Below are 13,669 nucleotides of genomic sequence, written 5' to 3'. Positions count from 1 at the left end.
GAACCAATCATTTTGCAAATTATAAATTTATATAAGAGGTACAAGAAATGTAATTGCTAAATAAATAATAAATAAAAATTAAAATATCTTTCACAAAGAGACATGCATGCATTTCTTGTTACATAGCATTATCAGATTTTCCAAAAACAAACAAACAAACAAACAAAAAGTTAAGCTTATTGTACTAACTGACATAGTATCACTCATGGAATAAGTTTGCAATATTTAGTCAGCAGTTTGTGCTTGATTTATATATAATACACAATAAAGTGCTATATAAATGCATCATTCATTCATTAGTTTGTTGTGTGCCCTGGCACTTGCATGTCTAAGTGTATCTTTTGTGTTTATGTGTCTTTTGGACTCCTAGGAAACCAGCAAGACAAACAGCAATAATGATCTATCACGAAGTCCACAGAGTTTGAGTGATACTGGCTATTCCTCTGATGGGATCTCAAGTTCACATAGTGAAATTACTGGACTTATACAGGAGGAAGAGCTAAAAATGAACGAGAAATGTCTGACTGGGCACCATACACCACCAAGTCCATCTGAGCTGATTAAGCTGGAGAGCTCCATGCGACCCTTTCTACAGTCTAAATTTTCATCTGAAGGGGAAAGAGCACAGGACAAAAAGCGTGGAAAACAGCAACAAGGTGACATCAGAAAACATCAGTCTCGCTCAATATCGATTAGTCCAGAGGAATATGACTCAGATGAGGACTTTGAAGGCATTATGGAAGAGGAGCAATATCCAACTGAAGAAGAGCTTAGAGTAATTCCTGCTTTAGGGAGTAACAGTGGCCATAAAAAAATAACTTTAGAATCTGAAGAGATTACTGATGAGGAGTTTATGAGAAGGCAAATTATGGAGATGAGTGCTGATGAGGATAATGGGGATGAGGATGAAGAAGAGGAAATGGAAGAAGACGATGATGAGGAGGATGAAGGCTATGGCTACAAAAAGCTTAAAAAAACACAAAAACACATCAGTGACTCAGGAAAAGAAAAGCGACGTCTCACTTATCACTCTAGTAGCTTTGAGGAGGATAGTAAAACAGCTAGTGATGTATACAAAGGATCAGCTGAAGAGGACCTCATGGCCTCGCAAGGAGGCTTACGCAGATTCAAGACCATAGAATTGAACAACACTAACAGTTATAGCCGAGACATGGAATTAAACAATGACAATGACCTGTGTCTCGACCGAGAACCTGAGCTAGAGATGGAAAGCCTCACTGGTTCTCCTGAAGAACAGTCAAGAGGGGAATATTCCTCCACCCTCCCACCAAGCACCTCTAGCTATACCTCAGGGATATCCCCAACTTCAATATCTTCCATGGAAGATGACAGTGACAGTAGTCCTAGTCGGAGGCAGCAGCTGGAGGAAGTGAAGCAGCAGAGGAAGGCCAGACATCGCTCCCATGGCCCTCTACTACCTACCATTGAGGATTCCTCAGAAGAAGATGAATTGAGGGAAGAAGAAGAACTTCTAAGGGAGCAGGAAAAAATGAGAGAGGTGGAGCAGCAGAGAATACGAAGCACTGTCCGGAAAACAAAACGGGACAAAGAAGAGCTAAGAGCACAAAGACGCAGAGAACGATCCAAGACTCCCCCCAGCAATCTATCCCCCATTGAGGATGCTTCTCCAACAGAGGAGCTAAGACAAGCAGCCGAGATGGAGGAACTCCACCGGTCTTCTTGCTCAGAATACTCTCCTTCAGCTGACTCAGATGCTGAGGGCTATGAAATTTCATCAAAGCTGTATAAATCTGGAAGTGAGTACAACCTACCAACCTTTATGTCTCTTTATTCTCCTACTGAAAAACCACAAACTACATCATCTGCAGCTGCAACTTCCGCTAGTGGCAAACAATTAAAAAGTGCAGAGGAAGTGTATGAAGAAATGATGAGGAAAGCAGAGATGTTGCAGAAACAACAAAAGCAGCAGACACAACAGCAATTAGGCTCAGGTCTGATTTTACAACAGTACAGTACAACCACCTGTCAAGAATCAGACATTAGAAATAGACAAGATATTGAGGATGAACTTGTTTATTCTGATCAAGATGATATCCACTATGAGAATGAGGAGACAGTTGATATCTATGAAGAGATCCGCCAAACCTCACAAAACATTTCAAAACAGCTTGATGACCAAATGGAGATGGATGTGCCCTTTTCAGAAAAGCAGTTACTAGACACAGGCTCAGCTTTTGCTAAGTTGCTGGAACAAAGCAATGCTTTACTGACTCCTGGCACAAGCCCCACCCAGCTCTCAGCACCAGTATCATTCTCCGAACCTGGAACAGGAGGCCGGATACCTGATGTCAGAGTAGCCCAACATTTTTTAAAAGATGGGCCCAAAGATAGGCTTAGAAATCAACCTGGTAAAAATGGTATTACACCAACAGTTGCTGGCACAACTATCGCTGCTTATGGAGTGTATGCCAGGGATAATGTCACTGTCTCTCAAACTATCGCCAGTCAAACAGTGTCCAACACACAACCCAACTTATATGGTCGGCAAATTACCACAACCACTGCTGCTGTTTCAAATGTGTCTCGCAAAATAGCTGCAATCACCCAGGCATACAACCAAAGAGAAATTGCTGCAAGGAAAATGGCAATCAGCAAAGGAATCCAAATGAGGGATAATTCAATTGATAATTCAACATCATCAGAAACTATAATTGAATCTGGCCCAAGTTCATTTAGGTGCCATACTAACCATGAAAGAAGTCCACCTCTTTCTCCCACTTCATCTTCTCTTCATAGTCCAACAAGATCCCTGTCTAGGAGATCAGCTGAGCTTTCAACCCAAACAGTTAGCCCTTCAATGTTAGCTTCCTCAGGGAATGCTTTTCACACCTCTTCGGTTATAGCACAGGGCACTCAGACTTCACATGGGGTTGTTTCACCATGCCTTTTTAGACAGCAGTCTTCTCAAGATACATATTTTATGGTTAGAACAGAAGAATTTGAGCCCACTAGTCCACCAAAGCCAGTAACAGTTAACACAGCAACGTCTCCTTTATCTTCACCAACAAGATTTAGCCGCCAATCAACATTTGATGTCTACTCACCTCCTGTCAGCCCTCCTGACACTCCACCACATCAATTATCACCCCAACATGGTTTATACAAGAACTATAGAGCTGAAAAAGTTAATGTTGGAACTAGCATGGTCACCAATGCTAGCATGTACACACGTGGATCACTGTCAATGGAAAACATATCACTTTGTCGGATTTCGACAGTTCCTGGTACTTCAAGAATTGAGCAAGGACAAAGGTTGCGGAGTGGAAGTGTAGTAGATCTACGAACTGGAATAAAGCCAACACCATTTATTGTAACTGACCAAGGAATGGACTTGACTTCCTTAGCCACAGAATCTCGAAAATATTCTGGGTCTTTTGAAGGAAGCCCTGTTCGTCAATCCACCACTATACAGCCCTTAATAATCAACCTGAATACACAGGAGCAGCTGCATGTTGTGACATCAACAGCAACAACTGTCAGTGTTACTGTAGCTGCATCTATGTTCATGTCCCAGCCTAAGCACCCTGTACTGTACTGTGATCATCTTGAAAACAGAAAAACATTTGATTTGGGCAAAGAAATGGGAACAGTAGTTTGCCTGACACCAAATGAGCCACTGCCAATTGATCCATCCATACCAAAGATTGATGCTAAGCTGGAAGACCTGAGTATCCAGCAGCAGCAGTTACTTAAACAGCAGCAGAAGCTTCAACAGCAACAACAGCTTCTTGAGCAGCAGCTTCAGCAACATCACCAACTTCAACAACAAGCTTCCTCTTTTGCAAAGTTGAACTTGTCTAGCCAACTACCTCTAGTCAAAAAGGATATACTTGTCACTAAAAAAAGCACTGCCACAGAGGTTAATGTCATTTCGCCAGGTATGACATCTGAGGTGTATAGTGTTGGAGGTCCACTTGAGTTAAGGGGAAAGCAAGCAGAAACAGGTATCATCAGTCTAACAAACGTCAAGCCTCAGGTGATGATGGTCCAGATAGATGGTACTGCACAAGGAGCTACTACAACACAACTAATCAAATCAGATGAAGGCCAGGATGCAATAAATTTAACAGGGCAAATAAAATCAGAAAATCAAGTAACTTGTTGTGATATGGTATATAACCTGCCCTTTGGTGGCAGCTGTGTGGGTGGTCCATTCTCCCAGAAACCAGTTACAGATGACGCTTTTAAGCCATCGTCAAGAGCACATTCCTCACTATCACAGCTTTATCAGCAGCATGGTTTACAGCAAGACGGACAGACATACCAAGATTACACAATTAAATCCTACACACTCCCTCTCCCTGGACGACTACAACCATCAATGTCTGAAACTAACCTTGCAGATGCAGGGTTGTCATCAGATTCAGCAAAGCTTTATCCCCATTTTCATGCCTCTGGGGAATTATTCACACATTCAGACACAATAAATGATGGGTATGATGGAGGGTTCCTTGGTTTGGGACTTCAGTATGGTTCCTACACAGATCTTCGTCAGGGTGATGTTTCAGATCTTCCAATTAGAAGGTATAGCTCCCTGACCAACATCAGATCAGATTATGGGTATTTCTCAGGTGATTTTGCAGAATCTAATCTTGCCCAATACAGTGCTACAACTGCCAGGGAGATAAGTCGCATGTGTGCAGCCCTTAACTCCATAGATAGATATAATAGTAACCCTGACATACTACAACTTGGCACCAGAAGTAGCAGTGGTCCACCTAGTAGAATTAATCTGCCCCAAAGTCACAGACCTGGTTTAAAGTACAGCCCAGATGGAAAGCCTCTTTCCCACAGCCAAGCACTGACTGATTTAATCAATGCAAGACAAGCCAGTCTTCGAGCTATGTATCCATCAGCTATTAGATCAGCTGACGGCATGATCTATTCAACTATAAACACACCAATTGCATCAACAGTTCCAATTACTACTCAGCCTGCTTCTGTGCTACTGCCTTTATTAAGAGGGTTATACAGACCCTATCCTACACCAAATATGACACCAATAACTCTGGCAAACCTAACCAGATTGCCACTAGCTCAAAGGACTGGGCAGGCACCTTTGCAATTTTCTACACCCAATCCTCTCCCTGTTAGGACATCTACCAAAGTTTCTGAGTCTCCAGCTACCACAACAGTCCAAGATGCTCCATTGTACCTTGGTAAGTCTCCAGTAAGTCTAACAGTAGCTGGAACAGTTACACAACCAATTCAGCCTTCTTCTGTACTTTCTGGTCCTATGACAGGAGCAACTATTTCAAAACCAATGGGCGTGGCAATGAGCCAACCTGATATCCAGTTGCAACCAATAAATCTATCTCAGCCCCACCATCAGGCCAACTCCACTGCCCAGACTCCTATACAGCATCAACTACCACAATCAAAATCATCTGCTCAGTCCTACCCTCCAGTGCAGGGTCATCCTATTGCTCCTAAAACACAGCCACCTCCATTATCTCAAGCTGCTACTATCAGAAGTATTGCTCTAAACCAAGAAAAAGAAACAGAGGAAAGACTGCGTCAACAGCAGGAACAGCTTTTGCAGCTTGAGAGAGAAAGAGTGGAACTGGAAAAATTGCGACAGCAAAGGCTTCAGGAGGAGATTGATCAGGAGCGTGCAGAGTTGCAGAGGCACAGAGAAAAAGAGCAGATGCTTATGCAGCGAGAAATTCAGGAATTGCAGAATATAAAGCAACATGTTCTGCTGCAACAACAAACTGAGAGAGAAAGCCAGTTGGTCCTACAGAGAGAGCAACTAGCTCAACAAAAACAGCAGCTTGACCAGATACAATCTTTACAACAACAGTTACAACAGCAGCTTGAAGAACAAAAGAGACAAAAGACTGCCACCGCTACTGGTGCAAGCAGTGCAAATCCTCAAATCCTCAGTGATCAATCTGGCAGAATTACTCAGCCACGGGAATTGGCAACTGATATTTTGTATGGTGATGTTCAGGTTTTCTTAAGACAACTACCAAATTCTACATCAGAGATATGCTTGAGAAATAGAGAAGATCAGACAGAAATCATGTCCATGCGTAAACAAAGATCAATGCCTCGACTGCAAGATGGAAATGAAGAAGAAGTGACAATGTTCCCCTTGCCCCAAAGGCTTGTAGACTCCAGTGTGCAAACTGATGATGAAGATGGAGAGGAGAGGTACCTGGTATCGAGAAGACGACGGACTAGGCGCAGCGTGGACTCCAGTGTTCAGACAGATGATGATGAAGACAAGGCAGAGTGGGAGCAGCCAGTTAGACGTAGACGTTCCCGTCACTCAAGACATTCTGTTGAATCTGGTGTAGACCATAAATCCGGAGCACCTCCTTTTACCACTTCAGCTACTAAAACAGCATCTTCCAGCATTGCCATACAGACAATTCGAGACTGTTCTTGCCAAACGGAGACAGAGCAGTTGGTTAGAGTATCTCCAAGCATACATGTCACCATGCCAGACCCCAGCAAGGTTGAAATTGTCCACTATATTTCTGGTCCTGAGAGAACACAGAATGGTCAAAGCTTAGCTTGCCAAACTGACCCTGAGACACAGTCTCAAAGCATAGTTATTCCACAGATTAGCATTGCTACTACTGTCAGTCCCACCAATGTCAAGTTAGTTGGTTCTGCAGATCCACTCTCTCCAAGTCAGCAGAGTGCTGTGAATTTTGGGAGGCAGAGACCTAACCCTTTGGAGTTTGGCTTCCAGCAGCATCATCTTCATAATGAGTCTTTATCCAGCTTTATCCGGCAACAACCTAAATCTCCACAGGTGCTGTATTCTCCTGTTTCTCCTCTTTCTTCTCCACAACGCATCATAGAAACATCATTCTCTTCTAGTGAGAGACTGAATAAAGCAAATGTCACCCTGCAGCAAAAATCCTATATTGCTGAACCATCACATAGACATCAGGCCCTTCCCCGCCCAATGAAAAATATACAGAGATCTATGTCAGACCCTAAGCCTCTCAACCCAATTACAGACCAAAGCACCAAGGCTAGGATTTCACTCTATCAACAGCAAGCCCTTCAGAGTCAGGTATGGGCAATTCATTATCTCTTTGATTTTAAACTTGCACTGGTTTGCTACAAAGGATAGTATGAACTTGGATAATATGAACTCGTTTTAGAACAGTATGGCTCAGATTAGAACAGTATGGCTCAGGTGGTGTTGTTTCCACAGTTTATAAATTACATATACAGACAGTTGACTTATTAAAGTTATTTTTCTTGAATGTGAGATATGAAGAATTCTATCTATGTCTGCAAGCCTGAGATGCTTAAAAATGGCCAGTTTGTATATTCCTTGGACTCTTCTTTTTTTTCTGGTATAGTTTCAAGTTTGTGTTAATTGATTGTTTTGATGTTGTACAGTATTGAGAAACTACATTCAAAATATGTTTTCACATGTCTTTATGAGGAATAAATTACTTTTTTGTCTGTGTGTGTCACAGATGGTTTCCTCTTGTTTTGAGATTAATTGTTACAGCGGCAATACAATGTATTGCCTTACCGTATATATGGCAGTCAAGGCAAGATAATATGCTTGATCAGAATTACATTGATCTTTATAAATGCAAGCTTTTACAGTTCTCTGTCCCAATAAACAAGTAGTTCGAGCAATGCTAGTTGCTATGTGTAGAACTATAATATATAACACTGTGTTTTCCTCTGTATTTCATGGTTCTGGCTCTTTAACTCATACTGGACCCTGTGTCTCTGCAGCTGGCAGCCTTGCAGCAAAGCTCCCTACTAAGGAAGGTGAAGAGGACCTTGCCCAGCCCCCCACCAGAGGAGACTCAACTGCCTATGGTCAGACCTAACCTATCCCACATGCTTGTGTCCTCTCTACCATCTCTGAAAGGGGGTTCTCGTTTAGCTGCAAAGGCCAGTCTACTTAAGGATTTGACCCATGAGCTAAAGGCTGTTGAACAGGAATCTACAAAGCTACGCAAGCAGCAGGCAGAGTTGGAGGAGGAGGAAAAGGAAATTGATGCCAAGCTTAGATACCTGGAGTTGGGCATCACACAGCGAAAAGAATCACTGGCAAAGGAGAGAGACAGGAGGGAGCTAGCATACCTGCGCTGCATGGGTGATTCGCGAGACTATATGTCAGATTCTGAGCTCAACAATCTTCGCCTGACAGCTGCGGTCACACCCTTTGAGAGCAACGGGCTAATGACAAGGCCTAGTACAGCACCACTCAGCCAGTTTACTTGTGAGCTAAACACGGCTGCCCAGTTTCCCCCCACATCCTCTTTCATGTCGTACCAGTACCCCCAAAGTCTCCAAACAGCACCTACCCCACAGGCCTCTACACTGCAGAGCACAGGTTTCAACCAACCTCCCTATCCATCAGTAACCCAAGCTCAAGCTCTCCCCCAACCCACCCCCTTGCAGACTTATCCAACCCTATCTTATCAGGTCCAAGGGACATTTCCTCCCCAAGTCTTCCCACAGAACCAGCCTCCATATCCAGCAGACACTTCAGTGCCACCTCCAGCACAGTCAAGCCAACCAGGGTTTCAGCCTACCCTACCACCTACTGGTCCAATCCCTTATCCTAAGCACAGTACACCATACCCAAGCCAGGCACCCCCCTATCCGGTCAGTCAAGCAAGCACTTATCATCCACAGACAGACACTCTCACTTTTCACCAAAAGCCAAGACAGACATCGCTTGCTGACCTTGAACACAAGATAACCACAAATTATGAGGTTATAAACAATCCTACAGTTGTAGTAACGACTGTGCAAGATAACACTTACAGCCAGTCTAATTTGGGTCCGTCTTATGGCCAATACAGTACAATGGCAACCACTTATGGCCCCTACTCCTCAACTATATCAAATACTAGTTATGGGCCATACACAACAATCTCATCCAGTAGTTATGGGCAGTACACAACAACTAATGCAAATACTTATGGATATACAGTAACTACAGCTAGTTCCAGTGGGCAATATAATACTATTGTTACAAATACATATGGACAGACAATATTATCTGACCATATACACTCAATGGAGAGCCCCTCTATGTACACCAGTGAAGGCCTATATGGATCATCCAGCCTTGAGCAAAATGTTCCAAGGAACTATGTTATGATTGATGACATATGTGAACTGACAAAGGAAGGCCTGGGCACTAGTTCAGACTCACATCGTATTGAGGGTCATGGACGATATGGGAATGACAGACTTCACACTCGAGGGGGAAACTCCTTTGACAGACCAGAGGATGAACGTGATGCAGATCTGTACGACCAGCATCAAGGCAGGGGTAAGAGCACCTGCAGCTACCAAGCACAAGGGGCACATACGCATGGCCGGGTAGTGGGAAGCAGTAGCATGGGTGGGGGATCATCATATCACTATGATGACTGCAGTCACTCAACTCCTACATGGGCAGCCCAGAGGCACTCCTCAAAGAACCTGTGTCCTTCAGTCGTCATGTCCTCCAGGAGGAGCAAACATCGTAAACAAGCCAATGAGCAGAAGACATCCAAGTTTTCCCCAATTGAGGAAGCTCATGATGTGGAGGCTGATCTGGCCACTTACCACATGAGCACCTCTACACCCAGTGGTTATGGCTCAGGTTCCCATTACCATAAACTTCAGGATGGCATCTATGGGCTACGGAGTACTTACAGTCCACAACGGGGCTACAATAATGATGAACATCTCTATGGCAGGTCCCGTTCAGCTGGTTATGGCATGGACAAAATCTCTCCCTGCGAAATGGGCTACAGAAGCAGGTCATATGAACGGGACCGTATAGACCGGTCATACCACAGCAACTATGGCCACAGTGTGCGCCCTGCTTTGCATTCTCAAAATTCAGAAAAGGAGAACTCCCACCTCAATGCAAAGCTCATGAGTGTTGGGAGGGTTTTCGGCTATTCATCAAATTCATATGGTTCAAGTCATTCTCTACCTGATGTGCAGGACCATATTCGAGACCTGCCCCGGACCCATGTCTACAAACCAGATGATATGTATATAATTGACGATATGCATTGTGCTGTTTCTGACAGCGAAGGTAATTGGGAGCTGAATGGCAGCGTTACTGCCCACTTTAAACATCCCCCACCCACCCAGAGAAAGAGAGTGAATAGCTGAAGTAAAGAAATGAAAACCAAGTGCATGCCCATGTTTTGTCTTCAGGCAGCATGCAGCTTTCAAAAAAATCTGCCTCTCAATGTTGTGCTCAGTTCCATAAACTGCATGAGTTGTTGTGTGGTCACTTTATTTTATTTTTTTACCCACTTGTGTTTTCCAAGGTGTTTCATTTGTGTGTGTACTGAGTGTATGATATTGAATAGTTTTGACTTCCAAACCGTTTATGTAAAACAATCTTATTTGAGATTATTTTTATATGCTAAATGCTAAGTTTGAATACATTGCATGACTTTCCTTTAAGTTTGGCAATTTTGTTCTTTTTTCTTTTTCTTTTGCATGGTCTCAGTGTGCAATCATCTTTCGCCATCAGACATGGAGATTGATTGTGATCTGCTTTTGGTTTCCAAAGCATACCATCTTGGTCAAGAGGAAACAGACTGGTTTGAGAAGCCACATGATGTCCGTGGTTCACGTCACTATGGCAGCAGTGGGCATTCTGGGAGGCAAGGCCATGTCAAGCACACATACCATGATTATGATGAGCCACCAGAAGATCTTTGGCCACAAGATGATTATGGTCATACCCGCTACATTTCCTCTAGAGAGCACCGCCATCACAGCAGTGGAAGTTCTGGTAGGCACTCCTCACGCCACTTGGATGAGCCTCGTTCCTCTCGAACATCACGTTCCTCAAAGGATCCATCCATGCGACATGACTCCCGCTCCTTGTCATCTTCAGGGAGGAGGGGAGAATCTCGTTCTCAGGGTTACCACTCCTCAGATTATTCCCGTGACATCTCAGGACACCACCATAGCTCCCGCTCTGGTAAACAGTCCTCAAACCATCAAGGGTCCTCCAGCAGGAAGCAACAGGACCACCCCTCATCATCCAGACAGCCAGGATCACTTGGGCCTGGACAGAAGGGAGCAGGTGGACCTTCAAGTTCAAGCAGGCAAGCTGTCTCTCAGCCACCTGTTGATGGGCAGCAAGGTCAGCGAACACAGCTTCAGCAGCAGGCACAGATATCAGCTGCCAGGCCAGGCTCTCAGACATCTGCCACAGGCACAACACAACCACAATTAGTACAAGCCCAGCAACTGCAAGCTAAACCTGGCCAGACCGGTCCAATACCTCGACAACCCACCTCAGCAGCACAGACATCACCAGCTGTAGTAAGTAAATATTTTAAGATTTAAAAAGATTTAACTGAAAAGCCAAACCTTTTCTTAAAAGTGTATTCTTCTATTCTGGATGTTCCTGATCTTAATCCATAATTAACATTATGGTTGAGATTTATTCAAGCTTGTAGGAACGTGTCACAGACTTTTAATGTATTTTCATATTTTATCTAGAATAAAAAAAAATAAATAAAAAAAATAAATTAGTTTATTTTGTATGTACCCTTCAGTTTAAACATTTAAACATTTTTTCAGCAACTTAAAGCAGTCTGAAGACTCGGATCACTGTGGCCAGATGAGAGAAACCTTTTTTCTTTTTATCCATTTGTGCACCTGGTTTATTACAGGTCTTGCAAAGCTTTGTTTTTATGATGTATTACATTTTTGTAACTAATATCATTAACATTTGTTTTGTAGATAATTTCAGTTCTAGATGGGAAATGTAACATTAAAATCTGAAAATCTCCTAGTGATATACATTGCTAGAATGTGCAGAATTCAAAATACAGGCAACATTATGGTTTTAAGATATGAATACAGTAGGTGTGATTTATGACTATGTGTCTGTTATCTCCAACAGACTAAGTCAGAGCCCACCCCTGTCACTGCTATTGGAGCAAAAGCGGTCCCCAGCCAACCTACCAAAATAGCCCAACCTCCACTTACCGGAATAGGTAATTGTGCTCAAATGACTTCAACATGGCCTAGATCTACTCAAAACACAATCAAAGGACAGTAAGATTTTTAGCTTGTGAAATCTTCCAAATGACGTGTACACCTTGTGGTTGTATTATACCTTTGTTTGGTTAGGGAAGTTAATCTTATTTATTTTTGTTATTTTTCAACATGGAACATAAATGCTGCCCTTTAGGCTACTGAATGCAAACACAATTTTGGCACAGCGGCCCAAAAAACAAACAAACAAACAAAAAAGTAAAAAATAGTGAAGGGATATGTTTGAATTATTTGTTAATAAATAATGACTCGCCATCTCCTCATTGGACGTGCATTTATAGAGAAATGCCTTATATAATGATTTTTTTTTTTTTCGATTTGAAGTATTCTGTTTTAAAATAGAAATTAAAAGCATTCTCTATATATATTTATCATGTCATTGAAGCGCCAAAAAGACCCTTGCAGTACTCTTTGTCTTCATGAGCAAAAATGACCCCATATCTTTGACGTTTCTACTGTTATAAAAAAAAATGCAAGTGATCATGCTGACGCCTCCATGTCCTGCAAAGCAGGCTTTAGCATCCACTCCACATAAACGATTGGATATGCGCCTAACAGTGCTAATTTATTTGCATTGGTTTTATAAAGGCTAAATTGATCAAACATAATGCTCACTGTCTGCCACTTGATCATTCCTTTAAAAAACAAAAACTTGAATTTTACAAAGATAAAATGTTCCAAACGTATTTCTAAATAAACTTAATAAAGAAATAAAAAAGAAATATGCCCACGTTGCCATTAAAAACCAAAACTGAACTATTTCAATAGCTTTGTAATGGGGAAGAGAGTGAAAAAAGACATGGTATTCAGTTGGACTTGGGCCGAGAATTCACATAAGCTGTTGGGCAAGGGCTGGGCACATGCAGGGCTCTTTTCCTTCCCTTATATCATTTAAATTAATTACTGCCTTAATGTTTTAATGTTTGTATTGTTTAATAAAATAAAAAAAAACACTGTATAACCTATTGTTGTCACACCACGGTCTGTCCAGCAGAGGGAAACCTTGAGCACAAGACCTTCCACAACTTCCTCGTGATTTCCTGTTAATGATTAGCTCAATGATATCACCTGTGCCTGGCTTGTTAGTGTTTGTGTGTGGGCATATATAAGGCCTGCATTTATTTGTATCTTTGCTCAGTCTTGAAGTCCTTTTGTTCAGACAGATCCTTTGGCCCTATGTTTTGGATTTCTTTGAGAGACTTTTAGCTCAGAACTTTGACCTGCTTATTTGGAGGCTTTACTTTGTTTTTTGAACCTTTTTGCCTTGTGGATCTGTACCTTCTTCAGCCATGCTTCAGAGTTTAACTCTCATGTTTATTCAAGAAAGTCACTAAGTAAAGACAGTTTGTTTTTCTCCAATCCTGCCTTGTGTGGTTCTCTGCAATTTGGGTCTACACTGCTCTGTGGTGTAGTGGCTAGAGCATTGGGCTACCTGCAACACATTCTGGGTTCTAGCCCCGGTTGTGACAGCAAGACTGAGCCACAAAATAATGGACCCAGCAGAGGCTGAACAGATTCATGGAGCCCTTAGCAAACAGGGAGTATTGCTTGGAACACATGCATCACAGCTACAGAGGCTGACAGATGCTGTTAACCA

The 13,669-nt window shown here is 42.6% G+C and overlaps 1 protein-coding gene across 3 annotated transcripts in view; it reads left to right on the top strand.

Annotated features, from left to right (window-relative positions):
* Positions 1 to 13,669, top strand: part of LOC128019169 (protein bassoon-like) — a 59,968-nt gene that overhangs the window by 33,299 nt on the left and 13,000 nt on the right. For 2 of the 3 annotated variants that reach the window (XM_052605224.1, XM_052605222.1), the window contains exons 5-8: positions 371 to 7,075; positions 7,762 to 10,078; positions 10,568 to 11,331; positions 11,918 to 12,011. In XM_052605224.1, the coding sequence (XP_052461184.1) occupies positions 371 to 7,075; positions 7,762 to 10,078; positions 10,568 to 11,331; positions 11,918 to 12,011 (9,880 nt within the window). The remainder of the gene's footprint in view (positions 1 to 370; positions 7,076 to 7,761; positions 10,079 to 10,567; positions 11,332 to 11,917; positions 12,012 to 13,669) is intronic. The other variant, XM_052605225.1, reaches the window with a different exon arrangement.

Source organism: Carassius gibelio, chromosome A8 (assembly GCF_023724105.1).
Source record: "Carassius gibelio isolate Cgi1373 ecotype wild population from Czech Republic chromosome A8, carGib1.2-hapl.c, whole genome shotgun sequence".
Lineage (NCBI taxonomy): Eukaryota > Metazoa > Chordata > Actinopteri > Cypriniformes > Cyprinidae > Carassius > Carassius gibelio.
Note: the sequence above shows the minus strand (reverse complement) of the source record. Positions and strands in the feature narration are given on the sequence as shown.